At 45.5% G+C, this 14,611-nt stretch overlaps 1 protein-coding gene across 2 annotated transcripts in view; it reads left to right on the top strand.

The window, feature by feature from the left end:
• Window positions 1-6,985: 6,985 nt before the first annotated feature.
• Fech (ferrochelatase) overlaps window positions 6,986-14,611 on the top strand; it is a 29,459-nt gene continuing 21,833 nt past the window's right edge. The window contains exons 1-2 of one of the 2 annotated variants that reach the window (XM_055622763.1): window positions 6,986-7,149; window positions 10,928-11,048. In XM_055622763.1, coding sequence (XP_055478738.1) covers window positions 7,083-7,149; window positions 10,928-11,048 — 188 coding nt within the window. In that variant the 5' untranslated portion in view covers window positions 6,986-7,082. Of the gene's footprint in view, window positions 7,150-7,306; window positions 7,371-10,927; window positions 11,049-14,611 lie in introns of those variants that run through there. The other variant, XM_055622764.1, reaches the window with a different exon arrangement.

The raw sequence follows: 14,611 nt of genomic DNA, 5'->3' as shown, positions 1-14,611 counted from the left end.
TCTTTCTCTCTTTCTTTCTCTCCCTCCCTCCCTCCCTCCCTTCCTGTCTCCCAGCCCAGCCCTGCCCTGCTTCTCTCCTCCCAGTCCCACCCTCACACCCCACTTCTCCCACTCCTCCCTTTCCTTCTCAGAGAAGCGCAGGCTCCGCAGGTGTATCAGTCTACTCTGGCACCTCCACTTGCAGTAGCAGGCAACAAGAGTTGGAGACAGCCCCCTGCTGCTATTGTTAGAGGACCCACATATTGACCAGGCTGCACATCTGCTACATATGTGTTGGGGGTCTAGGCCCAGTCTATGCATGCTGTTTGGTGGGTGGTACAGTCTCTGAGCCCCCATGGGCCCAGGTTAGTTGACTCTGGTGGTCTTGTGTCCTTGACACATCTGGCTTTTGCTGTCCTCCCCCCCCCCCACACTCTTCCATAGGAGTCCCCAGGCTTAGCCATTCTTTGGTTGTGGATGTCTGCGCTGGATGAAGCTAGGGTTCTGTCTGCAAGCATAGCAGAGTGTCATTAATAGTGAAGGGGTGTTGAGCCCACATCTGTTGACTTACCCAGGAAGAGCCCCGTGATTCAAGGGCTGGTTAATGGGAAGGAAATGGACTCATTAGGTAAGCGAGCAAACCCAAGGTGATCATGAGCTTGGGTCCTGAAAGACCACCTCTAGTCACTGCCTCAAGTCAATTTATCCTCAGGTGAGTGTGAAGTTTAGGTTTAGGTGAGGATGTGACTGGTGACTGCAGAACACTGTCTCTCTAGTAGTCAGAAGAGGATTTTCTATAGTCACAGGTCCTAATGCCTGGTAAGTCTTGAGAGCAGCTTTGTTTTTTGTTTCTTTTCGAGACAGGGTTTCTCTGTGTAATAACCTTGGCCATCCTGGACTTGCTTTGTAGACCAGGCTGGCCTCAAACACACAGAGATCAGCTGCCTCTGCCTCCTGAGTGCTAGCATTAAAGGCTCCTGCCACCATACCCAGGGTTTTGAGAATATCTTTGTTTTGTCTGCTTTGGAGTCTAGGTTTTAGAATGGGGTGAGGAGGAGTGCTAGGTTTGAACAGTCATTACATTATTGCTCAGGGGCTGCATCTTCCAAGAGAGGATCACAGAGGGATCCTTACACTGGACAGGTCTCATCTCTTCCCTTAGCTTCTCTTCACCCCAGTGTCTTCTCAGGCTCAGTTTGCTCAAGTTTTCTCTCATAAAATCATTCCTGTGGTTTGCCTTTTCAGACATCACTACTTAATGTTAGGGTCCAGAGGAAGCCACACAAACCACTCAGACACCAGTCTCAGTCAGAGATGGATGGTTTATTGAACTGTACACCCTAAGACTGACCATGGTCAGGGACACAGTGGACTCAGGAGCCAAACTGTGACATTAAGTGTTTCCCAGAGTTAGCTTATAAAGGCACAGTTAGTTCATACATTGGGGTGGATGGTGGAGCAGGGTGGTCAGCTCTGACTCAAGTTATTTTTGCTAATTATATAAGCAGTCCTAGCTAACCTTGAAAGTATGCCTGGCAGCTTGTACAGAGATTCTTTTATGTCAGCAATGAGCTGAGGTAATGTGCCAGGTGGGCCTGAAACAAAAATGGCTATAGTTGTGCCAAAAGGAGCAGGCCTCAACACTTAAGTCAATCCTCCTGCCTTGGCCTCTCAAGTGCTACCATGCTGACAGTTCCTTTTTTAAGTTCTAACATCACTTTGGTGAGCATTCCTTTGCCCTTGGATCCTGAAGTCAGTTCAGCTTCTGCTCCTTTATCTTCCACTGTAAATAGATTCATTGGATAAATTTAATGCTTTCCGTCATAGCTGAATGTGAAAAGAAGAGCTCTTGGAATCAGAACTGGAGGCAGGCGGTGGAGCTAGTGTCAAAGCCCAAGCTGTTAGGTTAGAGTTGGGGCTAAGACTTGATACGAGCCAAGGTGTTGAGGGCCTTGAAGCAGAGCATTCATACAGAACAGTGCACACCTCCTAAGTGTGCCGCTCTGAGTTTTCACAGGTGACCCTCGCTTCCAGGATTTCCATACAAAAGCAGGATGGTGGAACTAGGGCCAGAGGTCCATGCAGAGGGGCCTCAGAGGCCTGGTTCTTCTTAGAGAAATCCAGAAAACTGGCTTTCCAGCTCATAGCAAAAGGAGCTTGTGCTTAGCTCTGGAAGGGAATAAAATCCCCCCTCCCCCAAGAGTAGATTGTAAATTAACATACCTTAAAAGAGCAAGACTGCAAAGCCAAGAAAATAACATCAGTCTGTCCAAGACTCAGGACACCCCTGAATGCTGGACAGGCTCCGTGGGGACCCTTTTGCCACCATGGAAACAAAAGCACTTATAAATATGAGCTAAAAAAAAAAAGTTATGAGCCATGGGAAGAAATAATGTGTCTAGACACATGGTCTCTCTTAATGTTGGTCCAGATTAGTATGCTAATTTAGTATGCTACTAAGATAAAGGAACCGTTAGAAACCCGTGTGTATCATGGTGCTCCACGGGGAGCACTCCAAAGTCCACATCAAAGATTCATTATCACCTGCAAAGTCCTACTACATCAAGGAGCCTTGGTGTCCTTTCACCTCCAGCCTCACTCTGATCAGGCCATGTGACTGCCTCTCGGGTCCTCTGTGTCCTCTAAAAGAACTTGATTTCCTAACTTCAAGATCCAGCTCAATGTTCCTCCCACTTCCACCTTTTAAGCACTGGGATTATAGGTGTATGCCACCATACCTGGCTTCAAAAATACAGTTCCTGCTAGAGGCATGGTGGCACATGCTTTTAATCCCAGCACTCAAAGGGAGAGGCAGGCAGATCTCTGTGAGTTTGAGCCTGTCTGGTCTACATAGTAAGTTCCAGGACAGCCAGGGCTACATAGAGTCTGTCTTGAGAAACCAAAGCCACCCAAACAAAACGCATGCTCTTAGCCCAGAAATTATAAACTATGGATGCAGGATTACAGAAAAAGTATTTCGGATGAGACTGTGGGGGTAGTTAGTTCCATTATAACAGGTATTCAAAGACTTGCCAGTCCCCAGTAGAAGGTAGGGAGTAACTAGGCTGGGTTCTTCCCTTCAAACTTTGGGAGGCATGTGGCCCTGTTGACACTTTAGCAAAACGGTTCCTCACCTTTGCAGATCTCTTTCCGGACCAACTTCCAGAACCCTGCCCCTCGGGGTTGCTCCTTTTCGGAGTTCATATCTCCCTGCACTACAGAAACAAGCAGGTCCAGCCTCTGCATTTTTCCGCCTCTGCTTTTCTCCCTGGCCCCTGGCCATACCAGATAACATACATATTTTGTATCTTCAGCTGTGTCATACACAGTTGCCTAAGTGACCTTCTAGAACAATTGTTCCATATGGGTACTGATTATTATCCAGTGCCAAACACTAGGTGTCTGGCGGTGGACTTTGCCTTCAGACTTGTCTCCTAAATGAATGAGCTACTTCCAAGTACAAGTTCCTTTAGCATGTTTTCCCACTTTTATCTTCCACGTCACCTGGAACAGCACTTTTCTCACTGTGGAGACACTCAGTGAGTGTGAGGCCTAATGGGCTCCAGGCTCCTTGTGGTTGAAGTTGGTTTAGTCAAAGTATGCAGTGCTTGGGTCTGGATTTGGTGGCTTAGGTCTTAATTGTGAGGACAAGGGCTCAGATTTCCCTGAGTGATTATTTTAAGCTCACCATTTGTCATGGGGAGCCGCTCTTTCTCCTGCACGGAAGCCCTTCCCCCAGTCCCTTTCTGATTAAAGAGACAAAGTCGAGTAATCTAAATTTAGTTTGTGTAGCTCAGAGGTGCCAATCACTGCAAATAATGAATTAGGGGAGTCTCCCCTTCCCTGAAGCACTGAGCTGAAACCAACAAATTCATTTTATTTAGAACTACAGGCTGAACTCCAGAGTGTTGTCTGTGACAGGCAAGTGCTTTATTCACTAATTAAGTCGCCCAGGCTCAGACAAATCTCCTCCCTAGTGGCAGTGCTGCTTATCTTGGTCAACATGAAGGCTGTGTCTTCCAACCTGCTGTTTGCTAATGGAATTGGTATAGAATTTTGCTTAAAAAGTGTAAGCTGGGGAGAGAGCAGAAGCATACATATGCATGTTTGTGTATACACACACACACACACACACACACACACACACACACACACACACCATATTTATTTAGCCTTTCAAGGGCTTTCAAATTTTTCTATAACCCAGCATCCAGACTTCACAACTTCTGGTCTAAGAACATGTTTTCCTGTTTGTTTGTTTATTTTTGATTCCTGAAACAGGATCTCTCTAGGTAGCCGGGGCTGTCCTTGAACTCACTGTGTAAACCAGGCTCTCCTCAAACTAACAGAGATCCTCCTACCTCTGCCTCTGAGTGCTGGGATCAAAGGTGTGTGCTACCATGCCCAACCAGAATTGTATTTTTGAAGCCAGGTATGATGGTATATGCCTATAAGCCCAGTGCTTAAATGGTGGAGGCAGGAATACCAAAGAGTTCAGGATTATCTCACCTACATAGTAAGTTCAAGGCCAGCCCAGACTGCAGGAGACCCTTTTCAAGATGATAAAAGCACTTTTTTTTTTTTTTTTTTTTTTAAAAACTATCAGTTTTAACAGTATTCAGATGAGGTGTATTTTATCTGCTTTTATTTCATAATAATAACAACTTAAAAACCTATTCAACAGGCAGCTGTTGTATTTCATGTAAGCACAACCTCAAGTAATATCATTTGTGCTATCAGAGTCAAAAATTAGCAAAAGGGTTTAGCCTGGTGGCTCAGGCCCATAACTCCAGCTACAGGGGATGCTAGGCAGGAGGGTGCTAGGCTTAAGGCCTGCCTAAACAGAAAGTAGAAAAATAAAATCACAACAGTTTGCTTCACTCATTTTCTATTCCTAACGTATGTGCCCACACTTGTGAGCGCTGTGGTGCACATGTGGAGGTTAGAAGACAGCTTTCTGAGCTGGTGCTGTCCTTCCACCATGGATTCCAGGGGTCAGAGGTGGTCAGGCTTGAGCAGCAAGCAAGCGCTTTACCTGTAAAGCTACCTTCTCAACCAGCCCAAGTTTTGCTTTCTTTTGCCAACCCATGAATCTACTGTATGTGCCTTTACACACCGAGAATTTTGAGAGTTTTTCAAAGTCAGTAAACAGATGTAAATAAAATGAAAGAACTGATGTTCATTCATTTTTTAAAATGTTATTGGATTAATGTCTGGAATAAAGCATGTTGACATTTTTTTTTTTTCTTTCTGGTCACACACGTAAATTTAACCCATCTCACACAGCTGCAGCTTTTGTGAGAATTGGCCACATTTTGCTTCATCACTAATCACTAGCATTTCCCTGGGAGGGGCCAAGAAACTCCTATTATCGTCGCTTAGCAGTCGTGCTTAGCACTCAGGATGGCAGCGTGACTCCTTCAGGGCCTCCCAGAGCCGACAGAACAGACATCTTAGACCTGTGACATCACCTTGCATTGTCTGGCACAGCGTTTCGAAGTGTGTGGTGGGAGCTCTGCAGTTCACTTCTAAGTGAACTTTAAGAAACCCCAGCTTTACACGGGCAGCATAAAGGTCATTTTGTAACGGGTATTCTGGTGTTAGCTGAGTTCATTCCATGTGACAGGCAAAGGACTGGCCCTGTTTTGTCCAGTCTGCCTGCATCTCCTAACTTTCCCTCAACCTCTCTCTAGGGCAATCTCAAATTAAAACCACTTTGACTTTGAGAGTCAGGAATTGGCAAACAACTTGGCCTGGTGGCTCAGCATTGCAGTCTCAGCTACTGGGGAGGCTGAGGCAGGAGGATGGCAACTTACAAACCCCTGAAATGTAAAAAGAAGTATGGTGGGGCAGCGACAGACCATTGCCTAGCACGTGTGGGGCCAGGCTCCGGCCTAGTAGGAGGTCATTTGGTATTTCTCAGGGAGCATGTTTGAGCTTGAAAGTCCTGTTGGTTATATTTATATTTTACGTCGGTCTTATAAACAATAAACTAATAAAGCCAAGAGCTCAGATTATAGCCACAGGAAACTAATATTCAGGTTGATCTGGACTCTCATCTTTTTTCAGCTAACCTACCTGCCTACCTTCCTTCTTCCTTCACTCCCTCCCTCCCTCCCTCCCTCCCTTCCTCCTTCTCTCCTTCCGTTCCCAAGGCCTCCATGAGGTCCTGCTCTGTTGTTCCTCTGTTTTCCTAGAATACTCTGAGTCTTTCAAAAATACCATCTGTTCTGCTAAGTCTCTCCACAGCCCTTCCTTAATGCAGTCAGCATCTGCCTTCTTGACCTCCATTACCCCTCCCTTTTTTTTTTTTTTTTGGTGTTTCGAGACAGGGTTTTCCTGTGTAGCCTTGGCTGCCCTGGACTTTGTAGACCAGGCTGACCTTGAACTCACAGTGATCCGCCTGCCTCTGCCACCCAGAGTGCTGGGATTACAGGCTTCCCTCACACCAGCAATATTACGCTGGCTTCTTTTGTCTCAAACTCTGCTACAGAGAGAGCTGCTGCTAAGAAAGCAAAGAATGATGCTCCTGCCAACAACTAAACGCGCGCGCGCGCGCACACACACACACACACACACACACACACACACACACAAAACAAAAGCAAAGCAACAAATAAAACCCCACCCTCTTTCTAACAGGGTGAAAGACTGCACTGTGGTGCAGTAGCGAAGCAACCAAAATGGGGAAAGGAGGTAAAAGCATGGGCACATCTAAGGACAGTTATGGAAACGTCTAGAAAGTCTTTTGCTAAGTCTCGGCCAGCTTCAAACAGGTTGGCAGAACCGACCGGAAGGCCCTCCGGCGCCTCAGACCAAGCAGGACGTGGGTGCGCTGACCCGTGGCGGCAGGAGCAGGGATGCCACAGGCCTTATCTCAGGCTATCTGCCGCAGCCTCCCGCCGGGGCAGCCCCTGGCTACCTCCGCCCACAAGCCCCGCCCTCCTGGCCACACCCCGGGGCGGGTGTCCTGCCGGCCCCGCCCCCGCCGGCCGCGGATGCGCGGTGATAAGGCTCTGGGGCGCCGTTGCGGATCTTTGCCAGGTCGTCGCTCCCTGGCTCTGCCGTAGCGCCGCCGCAGAGGATCCCTGGCCGTCCCGGAAATGCTTTCGGCCGGCGCCAACATGGCTGCGGCCCTGCGGGCTGTGGGCGCACTGCCCCGCCAGCCGCGTAAGTTGGGTTGCGTCTGAGTTCTCGAACGCGAGGAGCGCCCGGGAGGCCGCGGGTTCAAGTCGCAAGGGCCAGCAGGGGCGGGGCCCGAGCAGGAGCTGGATTTGGGAAAGGTCTCTGAAGGACCTGACACCTACAGAACCTCCAGTAACGCAGGCGTCGCTGTCACCATCACTGTTGTCATCTGCCTGGCAGTTCGCTCTCTGCTGATGGCGATCAGGGTACCTACCGCTGTGCTTTCCAAGCCACGACTTCTGGGTAGACGGACTCACGGTGGGGAGGCCTAGAGTTTTTGTGGGATATTTGGAGAACAAATGAGACCTCAAGTGTTGCTGGTACACTTCGTGGACGTAGGGTGTACGCACTACATGAGCTGGGACTGAATTGAGCAAGGACACTTTGGGCCAGGGTCCCAACCACGCCAACCTAGCTTATTTGTTGTGACGATTAGTACGCAGGTGAAGTAGGCAGCGTAGAGCCCTCGGTTACTGATGTTAAAGACTGCTTACGTAATGAATTTTAATGGTGACTACACCTGACACTGTTTCAAAGGAGTTTCCTAATGTCCATTTGGCACCTACTTCAGGTGGAGAAAATCTGCTCCGAACATCCATCCACGTATTCGTTATTGCAGGTGCCTTTGTTAGAAGACTAATACAGTACAAAGATCAGCTCACTAACCACACTGGAAAACAAAAGGTATTATCTTTAAGATAGGGACAGTGCCAGAAAAGGAAGTACTGAATTAATCTTTTCTTTCACCATCCTTTCCAGTGGCAAATAAAGTCCAATAGACCCGAGACTGGAGGTCATGAAACAATATGAGAAATGAAAATTTTTTTTTGTGTAAGTCAAAAGTAGCTGGATGAAAGGATTCAGAAACCACCTATATCCCAATTCCAGCTGTTACAGGCTCCAACCCTTTAAAAAGTACTTTTTTTTAAATTCCTTGAGAATTTCATATATGCACACAAAATATTGTGATCATATTCACCCCCAACTCTTTTTCCTAATTCTTTCCAGATTCATAACCACTCCCCACCCCTCTCAACTCTCTGTCTCCCCTTCCTCCCCCGCCTCTCAGTATCTAAGTCTAATTTATATGGGTATATGGTTATCCCTTGGGTGTGAAGCCCCCATTAGAGCAAGGCCAGCCTATCAGGGGCTTCGCCTTTAAAAAGAGCCCGACTCTGCCTTCTTCAGAAGCCATCGATTGACAATAGCTCCTTAGAGAGGGTTAGGGGTCAGGAGCCCCTCGCCACACCATGATGGGACGTTGACTCGCTTGGTCTGTTTTTCAAGCCTTGTGCAGCAACTACAGCGAGTTCATGAGTCCAGCAGTATGTCGTGGCTAGAAGACAGTGTGGCTCTTACCATCTTTCTACTCCTGCTTCTGCCATGTTCCCTGAGCCTGCTGTGGTCATGGGTGGGATATGAACATTTGTGGTGGAACACTTCATTCTTTGCATGTTAACTAGTTGTGAATTTCTGTGTTAACTGCTCACGTTCCAATTTTTAAGGTGCTCTTGTACTACTTTTATCATTGTTGTTAACAGGAAAAGATTAATATTAGACAAGAGAAAAACTGAGTGTTTTCTGCGACTGAATTCTGGAATTGAAACTGGAAAAAGCAAAGTCTTATATTCTATATTTTTATCATTTAGAATTAATAAGCTGCTTACTCTAGTGTGTTCTATCTACATGTACCATACCACACCCCACCCCATACCCCCTGCTCTTATTTTCCTTATTTAAGAATTCCATTAGATCGATGCACATTTTTTTTTAAGATTTTATGAAGAAATTAAACTTATCTTTCATGTAATCCCTCTTTATTTTGCCTTGTATATTTTCCAGTATACAAAATGATAGTTTGTTTTGTATTCAGTGCTTTTATGTTCATTTCCATTTATTTAAAAATTTAGTTTGAGTTATGTGTCTGTGTGTGGGTATATGCATATGACTACAGATGCCTACAGAGGCCAGAGGGGTGCGATCCCCTTGGGGCTGGAGTACAGGTGTTTGTGAGCTACCGGGTGTGGGGGCTGGGAACTGAACTCAGGTCCTCTGCAAGAGCAGCCAGTGCTCTTAACCCCTGAGCTCTCTAGCCCCAATATATTTTAATTTTCAAATGGACAGTGTTGGGTGGGGTGCAGGCAGTCCTTTTTCTGTTCACTGTTATGATCCATTTAACTGGCCAAATCTGGGAAGCCAAGTCCCCGTGGCCCCTAAAGTCCCTGCTTCTAAGATAGTGTGGGATTCTGTGTAATTTTAGTTAGTCTATGTACTTCGTACAATTTGTATGGGTTTCTCTGTGACATTTTCATAAAGCACCTGACGCTTTGAGCATACTCACCTCCTCTGTTATCTTCTCTGACCACCTGCTCCATATCTGTAATAGCACAGTAGTAGGAGAGGGGTGTTTTAGAAATGTTCTTGAGGGGTATGTTAATCCTAAGTCACAGTAGGAAGCACCCCTTATCAGTCCCCAAATTTGGTCAGCTACAGACAAGAATTTTGTAAACAAGGGCATGGCAATAGTTTGGAAGCTTGGAAATTGTACTAGGAGATTGTAGTCTGACCCAGATCACACTGCTGCGAAGTGGGGAGCAGAACTTTGTCAGGCCTGTTTGATTCAGCCTGAACTTTGCTCTCAGCAGGGCACTGAGAGGAGAAAAAGGCAGCCGACATCGAGTCCCAGACCAGTTTCTCACCAGGTGTTGTGAGAGTGGAAAAGGAGGTTACTTGTGTATCATGAAGTAGATACTGCCCCTAATTATTTGCCTCAGTGTTTCCATTTAAGTTTGCTGTTTGTTTAGGACCAATGTTCCATGTTATCCTTGGTTCAGTTATTTTCCTGGCCCACTCCCTACTCTTGTAGCACTCAGGCCAAGAGTATAGATTAAACATGTGTATTGTACATAGAAAAGTACAATACAGTACAAAAAAGTACAGCCTTCACCAGTAGACCTTTATGAGCAGCTGGAAGGATGGGGTCTTGAGTGCTCCTAAACCCCTGCAGAGAAGAGGCCTTGAGATTGTTGACCTGCAGGCATTCTTGCTTTTCTTCCCACCACCAGGCTTCTTTTCTATCACCCCTAGGCTACCCTTACAGACAGCTTAACCAGGTTACAAACTGCTTATATGGATGGTAACATCTGCCTACCAGAGGACAGATGCAGGGAAGGAGCTTGTAGAGACTCTGGAGTTGGTGGGAAAAGGGAGTTCTTAAGCTCTGGGTCCTGGGAGCCTGTCTTGGACCCTGAGGGACTCTACACCTCATGGGTGCATTCACTGAGAAGAGAGTGTGACCTCTTCTCGTTATCAGGGCACAGGGCGATTCTGAGGGTCGCATCCTGGATGCTTTATCCAGAAGGCTTGAGGACAGAAATGGGACCCACAGTTTGGAATAGGCCCAGTTTCCACTCTAGGTGACATTCCCCGAGGTGCCTAGCTTTTCTCTGAGCCCAGTCCCACAGGTGAAAATATTTCAAGTGTAAAGAGGCTCTGGAGATGACATCTGAGCAAAATTTGTAGCCAGGGCATGGTGAGAAGGTGTGTATACCTTCTAAAAAGATAAAGCCACCCTGGAAGAGGGAACCTTCACCCCAATCCACTGGAGAAGGAAATCTTCAGTGTGCCTGCAGAGATGCTGGGAAAATCCACTCTGCCATTGTGCCATCTTAAAATTTAAAGGCAGGAATTATGCCCCGAGGACCTCTTGAAAAGAAATTACTTTTCAACTTGATTTCATGCTAGCACTTTAATTTTGTCACAGTGGTGCATGGCAGCTCGAGGGCCTGTCAGGCGTGGAGGTGCCAGTCGGGGGCAGCGGCGGCCACCAAAGAGAAAGTACATCATGCCAAGACTGCAAAACCCCAAGCTCAACCAGAAAGGAGGTAACTAGGCTCAAATAAGGTTTTCTTTGGTTGTGTTTTTCTTTTCTATATGACAAATGTGAGTGTGTTCAAGCAACCTAGGGGAGGAAGTACTTGGAAAATCTAATATATTTATTAGCAGTGGTATGTTATTTTCTTGGTTTCCCTTTAACAGCTGTTAAATAATAGGATTTAAGGACTAACAAAGGACATAGTTAAATATAGTCTTCAGTTGTGTAAGAATGTGGCCTCAGTGTATGTCATATATAAAATCAGTTATGTGCATACTAGAACTTTATGAATGAACTGAACATATGTGTGCCTATTATAAAACGTATGCCTTGTATAGGCTGAAAGTAGTTAACCTACCAAGAACTTCTTCAGGAGATTCTACCATTATTACTTTTAGCTTTTAACAAAATGAACATAGTTATCAATGACGTGCTATGGTTTATATTTTATTAAGGAAATAAAGTGTACTTCATTCTTGGTATTTGTGGGTGGAAGCAGGAGCCATGGTGCATGTTCTCTTCAGCAGCAGAAGCCGCAGATGCCCACGGGCCTCCTCTGTGATACAGAAGAGCAGGTTTTATACACGGAAGTTATTCAGATCTAAGAAGGGAAGTAGCTGTACTTAGTGACATTGGGACCTTGCTGACAGATAAAACGACATTCTAGAGTTGTAGAGCACTTTCGGTACTGTCTATCGCTGTGATTAACACAACTTAGAGAGTTTAATTGGGCTTTTAAATCCAGAGGGTGACAAAGGCATAGCACTGGAGCAGCTTCAGAGAGCTCCCATCGTGAACCACAATCAGGAAGTAGAGAGAGCAAATTGGGAATGGCGTGAACCCCAACCGCAGTGACATACTTCCTCCAGCAAGGCTATGCCTCCTGACCCTATCCAGACAGCACCACTAGTTAGGAACCAAGTATTTGAATGCCCTAGATTGTGGGGCACACTCTCATTCAAACTACATGAACAGTCATGTAAATGAAATGTTTTCATTTGGGGTTTGTTATTTTTTCATAGTGATATGGGTTCATTGATCCAAAGCTTCGAAACTGAGGTTGACTTAGGATATGGAATTAGGGAAAGGTCCCAAATCCCTTCCCCTCTACTCTGTCTTCCTAGAAGATGGAGTTAGAGGGTAGAGTAAGAAACACCAGTATCTTGGGCTAGCGGCCTGCCAAGTGGGGCACTGGCTATCTGTCCCTGTGGTCCCTTAAGACTTGAAAAAAGTACTCTTGTGTGCTGAAGAACTGATTTAATGAGGAGTCTGGAAGAAAAATTATTTTATTGCTATATTTTGTAGTGACAAAAGTCAATAGAAACGACTTTATTATATTCATTGATAAAATTAATTATAAGCCTTAGATTTTTTTTACTAAGTAACTCTACAATATTTATAAAAAAAAATAGAAAACTCAGGTGGAAAGAAAGGATTTGAAAGTCATAGTAATCGTACCCTCTAGCATTTTATCTTCCACTCGTATGTACTTACTGACATATAAACAATACTATGTATATTATTTTACAATTTCTTTTTGTCTACTGTCGCCATATATTCATTCATATTTTTTTTCCATGTAGTTTCAGTTGTTTCTCTTGTTGCTGTGACAAAATACAAAGTCAACATAAAGAAGGCTTTACTCCTCTTTACAGTTTGAGGGTAATGTCCATCAAGGTGGCAGGAGAGTGAGGTGCTGGCTGCATTTTACAGCCGCCCTCAGGAAGAGGAGGAAGGTGAATGCTGGTGCTCAGTTCTCTTTCTCCTTTTCATTCTCGGGTGCCTGGGATAGTGCCATGTACTGTCGCACTTAGATTAAAACTCCCCTTACAGGCGCATGAAAGGTTTGTCTCCTAGGTGGTTCTATATATGATCAGGAACCATCTCGGGTAGCTTAGGAGTATCTTGGTAAATCAGAGGTTATTTATCCAAGCCAACATTCCAGGCATTAGTTATGTCTAGTTTTGAATGTTCGAGATGCTAAAGTAAGGAGTGTTCTTAGGGACCATTCTGATGCCAACGTTTTGGAAGACCTTGTGCTCTTTAGTGCTTCCCTTGAGCTCAGCTACAAGGCTAGAGCAGCTGCTATACTAGATTAGGAGTCCACAGGCTTTTACCGTGGACATACATACATGTAAGTATGTATGTATGTATGTACGTATGTACGTACGTACGTATTAGATTTTATAGGCCATACCATCTCCTTTGCTGCTACAATGTCAAGGCATCTGTGAATAAGATAAACACAAGAGTGGAACTGTGTTCTAACTGTGCTCTGTGTGTGTGTGTGTGTGTTTGTGTGTAGATTTGGTGCAGATTCTGTTGTTTCTTGGGCTCTATTCTAAAAGTGGCATAGATTGTTGGGTCACTGATACATTGTAGGTTTAATGAAGAACTGAGATTTTATTCTCCCTCATCTGTGCTATCTAGATACCATAGAATAAAATTACTGTTTGCTGAGTGATGAGCTTTAGTTCCTGTTGGGCACATTTCATGGTTCAAAGGGAAAGCTTTGTGCTTTTAAAGTCCCAGAATATAGCAAATGCAAATCATTTAAACTTTTCCAAGTAAGTTTCAAAATACGTGTTGCTGTGCATGCTTTTATGTTCAGACAAAGAGCGCCTTGGCCGATCAGAGCTTGGTCTCAGGTGTGATCTGTCTGGAGGGGAAAAGAGACAGAGAGCCTTGATGAAAGCTTTGTCCTTCATACTCCGGGACAGAGCAGAGTCAGACTAATGCAGCACTCATCATGCACAACACAGTTCTGAATTAAGTGTTACGTGTATTGGGGCATTTTCAAATCATATGTGTCTCTTTCATGTATAAAATCAACACGGGTTTGCAAAACGTGCGCAGGGCAGGGTACCATCCGCTTTAAAGCCACTCTTGTTCTGAGCTCAGGTGTCATAGATGGAAAGCACAGTTCTAAATCCCGTTTGCACATTGATAACCGCTGTGCCTTAGGTAAGTCTTTTAGCCCGGGCTTTCTTAACCAGTAATCTGTTAACTGGCAACAATCCATGGGAAAAGGCACTTAATTTATTTGGAGTCACAGATTTCAAGGGTGAAAGACAAGAACTCAGGGGAAAGACGGGTGGTCTCAGTAGGAAGATTAAGGGGATTGCAGTTTCGCCAGGTGATACATCTGGCATGTTTAGGTAGAGAAAACTCGACAGCCCTGTTTAGTTGTAGCATTCTGTAGGGCTAGGGAGATGGTTCTGGGTTAAGGGCCTGCTTAGCGCATGGGTGAAGTCCCTACACCCACATAAAATCTGGGTACAGCTTTATGTGCCATAATCCCAAGGCTGGGGAGTAGGGCAGGGGCAGGAGGAGCCCAGGAGCTCAGTGTGCAGCCAGTCTAGCTGACTTGGTAAGCTCCAGGTCAGTGAGAGGCCGTGAATCCAGAAATAAAGGAGAAAACAATGGAAGAAAGCACTAGACATGAGCTTCTGGCCTCTACATGTGCACTCATGGACATGGATATGTGTGCCACCCCACACATGCACGCATACAGGCACCACAGCACCACACACAGTTTTGTAACATCGGAAGTATAATTGCTTGGTATAATCC

The sequence above is a fragment of the Psammomys obesus genome, unplaced genomic scaffold (assembly GCF_907164565.1).
Source record: "Psammomys obesus unplaced genomic scaffold, mPsaObe1.curated_primary_1811, whole genome shotgun sequence".
Taxonomy (NCBI): Eukaryota; Metazoa; Chordata; class Mammalia; order Rodentia; family Muridae; genus Psammomys; species Psammomys obesus.
The sequence above is the reverse complement of the archived record's forward strand: the minus strand, read 5'-3'. Positions and strand labels throughout refer to the sequence as shown.